At 40.2% G+C, this 4,034-nt stretch overlaps 1 protein-coding gene across 1 annotated transcript; it reads right to left on the reverse strand.

The window, feature by feature from the left end:
* Positions 1–507: 507 nt before the first annotated feature.
* Positions 508–2,932, reverse strand: LOC129725023 (WD repeat domain phosphoinositide-interacting protein 3). Its single transcript, XM_055680399.1, has 4 exons — positions 2,478–2,932; positions 1,409–2,031; positions 1,127–1,349; positions 508–1,069 (listed from the first exon to the last, which is right to left on the reverse strand). Exons 1-4 carry the CDS (start codon positions 2,542–2,544, stop codon positions 963–965), a joined length of 1,020 nt encoding a protein of 339 aa, XP_055536374.1. The 5' UTR covers positions 2,545–2,932; the 3' UTR covers positions 508–962.
* Positions 2,933–4,034: the final 1,102 nt, after the last annotated feature.

The raw sequence follows: 4,034 nt of genomic DNA on the forward strand, positions 1-4,034 counted from the left end.
GGAACACGAGATGGCACAGGTTTCCATTTGTCATTCGGCTGCCTCACCGGGTTGGGAAGACAGTCCGTCGGGCTCTCTTCTTTCCCGCTAAGCGAACCAAGGATCCATTCAGCGATTCGCTGTCGAGGTTGAAGCCCTCCTCCAGTTCCTCTCTTCGGTTCTGCCTGCTGCGTGCGGCCTTCTAGGGCTGCACGCCATGGAGCTTGTTAGCTCCACTTGTTCCGGCAGAGTAAGGTTGCTAATTTGATTGTTATGTGTTGAATACTAAGGAAAGACGCCAGGTATTCCACAGGCTCCGTTGTTACTTTCTAACACTGTCCTCATGTGGCATTCCTGCTTGCAACTTCGGTGTGAGCTTTTTATTTTGCATTGAGGCATTTTCAAACATACACAGACGCCAATTGTTTGATTTTCCACACTTGTTTAGTTTTTGAATCTCTCTGGCATAATAAACATGATGTCAAACATAAGCCAAAATTCCAAACCGGATAGCATTGTTCAACGAAAAAAATATTTATTGAAATATGTACTCTAAGTCCAATAAAAATCTGTTGTTTCACAATAATGACAGACACAATAGTTGTTACAATTGATAGCATGGTAGTCGTAATAAGGTTAAAGATTTACGTTTAATATTTGCTTCGAACATCCAGGGTATCTAAGGATATAGATATAATAATCCGCATCATTCCGTTCTTACAGTACCGGTCACTGTTTCAGCCAGTAAAAAAAATGTTTTCAAAATAATAAAACCACTTATTTTACACTTGTTAATAGCTGCTGTTGTTGTTTTGTTGCTGTTAGCGTACGCACGCTAACGATTAAACTTTTTATTGTTTCTTTTAAACCAAACAGCATCGAAGACACCATTGTTTCGCGACAATCGCTTCAGTCACACAGTCCATGTAGCAGTTTTTTTAATTTATAATCAGTATCCACTCTGACAGGAAATGATTGCTTTATTAGGTGTGATCATCGGTCATTTCCAGGAATTGCGAGCACACTTCTCGACTGCATTCGCCCTTGCTGTTGTAGACAAATTTGTAGTAGTGGCCATCCGCGCATATTACTGGAATAAAAACCTTTTTGTAGATCTAATAAATCGTATTACAAGGCGTATACCTACCAATCACTGAATTGTTTTCCGAACCAAAGGCGCATATGCAGGGCGGTCCTTGAGGAATAGAGAACTTGCAGAAAGACCACTGACTGGTGAAGTATTTAGTCAGTAGACTGGTAGACTCTTTGCATCTTGGTTCGTCAAGGTTAAAAACGTGGATCGTTCCATGATCCGAGGACACTACCACCGCCGTCGATTGGTGATTGAAATTGATGCAATAGATTTTGGCCTGTCAAAAGTACAACCGATGAGCAAATTAACAATTGACGAAAAATGTTGCGATACAACCTGATTAGAACCACGTCTCAGCTCGGCCACTTTATTTCCATTGGTCGTGTCAAATATCCTTATCAGTGTTCCTCTGTCGCTAGCGGTAGCCAATCTAGTACCCTGAAGATTCAACGCAATGCAACTGATGGCGGTTTCGTGGGCGATTATTTCCTGTGGTGCTTTTTCTGTATTGGCTAGATCTACGATCTGCACATGTCCGGTCCGTCGACCCGGGAATGCAAGCAGTGATTTGTTGCTATTCGGACAAAGTACACAGAGACCCTGTGCGTTTTGGCTCGTTTCGAACACGTGCAGCTGTGTTGGCGTTTGGGTGAATGTGTACACTTTGATTATTCCCTCTAGGACAACTACGATCCGGTCCCTCCGGAGTCGCACACTCTTCACGGGTGCGTTAAAATCCAGTGATATAGCCGGTGCCTTCTTGAGATCATCCCAGACGAGCACTTTGTTGGGCGGATAGAGTGGCCGGATGCCACCTCCAACCAGCGCAAGATAGTTACAACGAAATAGCATTTCCACGTGCGCTATGCCTCCGTCGGAAAAATACTGTCGTTCCTTCTCCTTCAGTGGATCAGTGTTGTACACCCGGAAGCCATTGTCCGTGGCACAAGCGAAACAACCTGCGAGTAGTACCAGAGTTTTTATATTATTTTGCGTATAGTGGTCATTTTAAAACTGTAGGATTATCCCCTTTCTTGATTACGAGATCTATTGCAAACACCATTCCTTATTCCGACTAAGCTAATCAAACAAAACGTTCAAACGTAAGAATTGGTTGGAACTAAAATTGGAATGCACGACCGTAAACAAGAATAGATGTAACTAAAACATAAGTTTGGGCTTCATTGTAGAAGTCGAGTAGACCCGACTGGACCATTTGAAATGAAACACGGTCACACGGTTCTATGTTCAAAAACCTGTGATCATCCTTCAATAACGCCAATAGATCTAATTTGGGCAAACCCAGATAAGTCACTACATTTTTACTATCAACTTCAAGTCGATGATTCATCTCATTACTAACTTCGAAAATACTTCCGGCTTTTTTTTTTGTTTGATGACTTACCTTGATCTTGGTTGAATCCGGCGTACAGTAACCCATTGCCGTACGGATTACAATCAAGAAGATTCATACTCTGATTTACTTTTCCCCTAGTTGCAGAAATGATAATCACAACTACTCTCTTCCTACGCGAGCAAAATCACTTGTATTATTTCTCGAAAGTGTTGGCGTTTATGACGAAGAACCGCAGCGGAGCGCTTATCATTTTTTTGTTAGTACGCTGGAGATATTGCCAAAAATCCCAGTCGATTGTGTTGTTTTTACACTGCACTCTTGCTGTACACAGAATGTTTAACCTTGCGGGCTCGCGACTCCGCTAATCGGGCGAAAACGAAATGTGGCAACTGTTTTATTTTTAATTCTGTTGAACGAAATCAACGAGATGATACGGAGAAAGTGATATAATTTTACTTGCTCTACCTGCCTGCCTGCCTGCTTGTACGAAACCGCATCTGTCAAACATGCGCGTCATCGCACAGTTGACATTCGATGTTATTATTTGCCACACTGAGAAGAGAAAGCTCTCATATTAAATATATTTTATTACATTTACTATTATTTTAATATAAATTTCGCCTTGACGGAATTGTGTTTGACAGCTTGTGTGAGAAAACAGGTCTATAGATTTTCAGTTTGGAAGAAACAAAAGCAACTTTACACGGGTTTACACGTTCACTAGTGTGCGTAGGTGAAAAGTCACTTATTTCTACAGAAAAAGTAGCTACAAATTTCTGATATTTAAAATAGAAGATGACTTGTTCCAAAAACATTGAAAAAGATGATTCGTGTTTTATCAAAAAATATTAATAAAAAGTGTAGTTTTGCATCTAAAATGATTTTGTGCTCTCGTATCAGAACATAAGTGTTGCAAAAATGTGAATATTGAATGATTAAGTGTTTTTTAGAGTGAAATGAGGGTTAAGAAAGTGAGTAAATTTGAGTTTTTTTCTGAGAAAACCTGAAAAATAAAGTGCGAATTTGAGTAACACTCGTGTCTCTGAATATTCATCCTTGAAAATTTTTCCCACCGGAAATATACACATGAATGTTGCTCGGTCCCATCATTCATATATATTTCTTGCTCTCAAGGTAATCAAAGATGTGAATCATCTGAAAATTACGGAGTAATATTGAGCAAATTAAAGTTACTCCCAAGCATAAGACTAACCCAGATAAAAGCTGTCTTGGCTCTTGGAGTGAAATTACACACGACTAAATTCTGGTATTTTCAGGCATCTGTAGCTTATATCTCAAGAAATTGAAGTAAAAATTCAGCTTTCCGATATTAAGCATAGTTTACAGTTCCAAGCGAAGTGAAAAATTTGACAAGTGAAAAAGCGTAGATTTTCGCTTGCGGAATTTGTCGTGGAAACCCGTTTGTGGAACACGCAAGTATTTCACCAGCCTGCAGTTTACAGTTTAAGTAAAGCGAAATTCACGAGTTTACACTCCGAGCGGAGTGAAAATTGGCTGCAACTGACAGAATATAAATGCACGCAAGTTTTCGCTTGCTGCAGCTTTTTTCACTAGCGTTTGCATGCGTGAAAAAAGTAAACCCAA

Source organism: Wyeomyia smithii, chromosome 1 (genome assembly GCF_029784165.1).
Source record: "Wyeomyia smithii strain HCP4-BCI-WySm-NY-G18 chromosome 1, ASM2978416v1, whole genome shotgun sequence".
Classification (NCBI taxonomy): Eukaryota; Metazoa; Arthropoda; class Insecta; order Diptera; family Culicidae; genus Wyeomyia; species Wyeomyia smithii.

Excerpts from the sequence above, each read along its gene's own strand:
- LOC129725023 (XM_055680399.1), bottom strand. The coding sequence starts at position 2,544 with ATGAATCTTCTTGATTGTAATCCGTACGGCAATGGGTTACTGTACGCC. Across the intron at positions 2,032-2,477 it reads CGGATTCAACCAAGATCAAG|GTTGTTTCGCTTGTGCCACG; the intron begins GTAAGTCATCAA and ends TACTACTCGCAG. Across the intron at positions 1,350-1,408 it reads TGAGACGTGGTTCTAATCAG|GCCAAAATCTATTGCATCAA; the intron begins GTTGTATCGCAA and ends TACTTTTGACAG.